This window comes from Acyrthosiphon pisum, chromosome A2, assembly GCF_005508785.2.
Source record: "Acyrthosiphon pisum isolate AL4f chromosome A2, pea_aphid_22Mar2018_4r6ur, whole genome shotgun sequence".
NCBI lineage: Eukaryota > Metazoa > Arthropoda > Insecta > Hemiptera > Aphididae > Acyrthosiphon > Acyrthosiphon pisum.
The window spans coordinates 20,235,667-20,237,658 of NC_042495.1; the positions used below are offsets into that span (position 1 = coordinate 20,235,667).

General features: G+C 33.5%; 1 protein-coding gene across 1 annotated transcript in view; it reads left to right on the top strand.

The window, feature by feature from the left end:
* The first annotated feature begins 1,732 nt into the window (after nt 1-1,732).
* The window catches only part of LOC100166058, a 15,046-nt gene continuing 14,786 nt past the window's right edge, over nt 1,733-1,992 (top strand). The window contains exon 1 of the mRNA XM_029489854.1: nt 1,733-1,811. Within this exon, the coding sequence (XP_029345714.1) occupies nt 1,733-1,811 (79 nt within the window). The remainder of the gene's footprint in view (nt 1,812-1,992) is intronic.

The window sequence follows — 1,992 nt, forward strand, 5'->3', positions numbered from 1 at the left end:
AGCGATACGACTAACAACGCGATACGGGATGTCGACGATAACAAAAATGTATAAACGCGGCAATACAAAATAGAATGTCACAGACGTCCGCCTCCGTCGTAAACTGCACACGGAAACAAATGACTTGGAGGTACATACGGTACCCAAGCTCTACTGACCAGATCAAAGGAGCTGACAGCTAACAGGAACACAGCCTGATCAGATGTACCTGGACCAGCAAGACCAAAGTCACTTCACGCCACCAGCCATTATACACCGCTACACCGCTACTACCGCGAAATCATTCTACATTACTACTATATTTTCATAATTGACTGTTCTAAATTATTAAAACACATTTTATTACTTTGAAATTTGTATTATTATTTCAAACTACATCATCGTTTGGATTCTGAAAGGGCTGCACGTAACAATGACGCATTAACATTTAGGGCCCGTATTACAATAGTTGAACTCCGGTTAAACCACCGAATTCGGCCGGTAAAATCAGTGGTTCAAGCGTAACCGAGATTTAAACTATGATTGTAAAACGGACCCTTAAACATATTTTGTAGAATAGTCTATAATTGTTGCATAGATCCCTGCATAACCTTTTCCATGAACGCAGGGGCATCACAAAAAATAGTATGTGTGGCTCACTTCCCGCCCTTGCCACACAATATACTATTACAGAAACACAACTGTTAAGTTGTAAGGAAACTGAAATAATCACAATATGTCCCGAGTTTTCACCTGTTGTTCATTCGAGTAGTAGAAATCCATGTGAGATATCGTTATTTAAAAATCCGGACGTGTTACCGAAAACATGCGAAGCAGGAGTATTAGTACTTACGAAAGATATTTTCTATAAATTAAAGTATACAAATACTTGGATATATACGACAAAAGGTGAAACATTGACAATCACATGTAGAGACAATACCGAACCGTATATACAAAAAATAAAGAATCAAGGTTTAATTACGATAAATCCGGAATATAGGGCATATGGTAATGATATAATATTAAGTCCCACACAGGATATAAAATCTAAATATTACGTAAATTTCATACCTGAAATAGGATCGGGAAACATAAAATACACGATACTTAATAAAATGAAGGATGTAAATCTACCTAAATTAATAATTAAACAAGATGCACATAAATTAGAAAAAATTCACGAGGTAGCACATTCGCTAGATTATATTCAAAACGAAATAGTAAAGCAAGCGGGACAGGAAACCGTAAACGATACGCGTAATTATTTATTATATTTAACATTGGGATTAATAATATTCTCAATAATGTTAGTAATTTTATATATAGAACATACAAATGCAAACTAACTACGTTGAAGCAACCAAAATATGAAATGGTACCTATTCGTAAAAGTAGATTCTATGCAGGAAATGGTAAAAAGAAACCAAATATGAATAAAATAGATGAAGGAGAACTAGAGGGAGAAGACGTACCACCCCCAATAAAATAGATTGTAAAATATATAATAATAAAATATATTATGAAAAACTTAAAATAAAATAAAACATAAATATAATGAAATATAATAAGAATAGAAATAATATATAATTAAAAATAAATAATCAACATTTATTTAAGTTAAGGGTAAAATTTATTAAAAAAAAAAAAAAAATTTACAGAATAATTATGTATAGAATGAGTAAGGATAGTATTAATTAAATTTAAATGTATTAACAAATTTTGAATTGCAAGGGAAATCAAATTCGTCATCATGGATTTCGAGTTTTCCATGATGAACAAAACAAGTATGGTTCTGATATCGGGAGCCATATCTAGCAGCCTGGACAAATGTAAGATTCGGAAGCTTGAAGGGAAGCCGCTACTCTTGCCACTTCACGAACAAGTAAGGAAATGAAAGTTCGTGAATTACTGTTGGCTAAGAGGGAGATCATGCGGATTTTCAGTGTAAGGAAGTGACCCGGACACATGTCTAACGCTATGTCCTAACTGATCCGTGCGTTGCGTTTATAC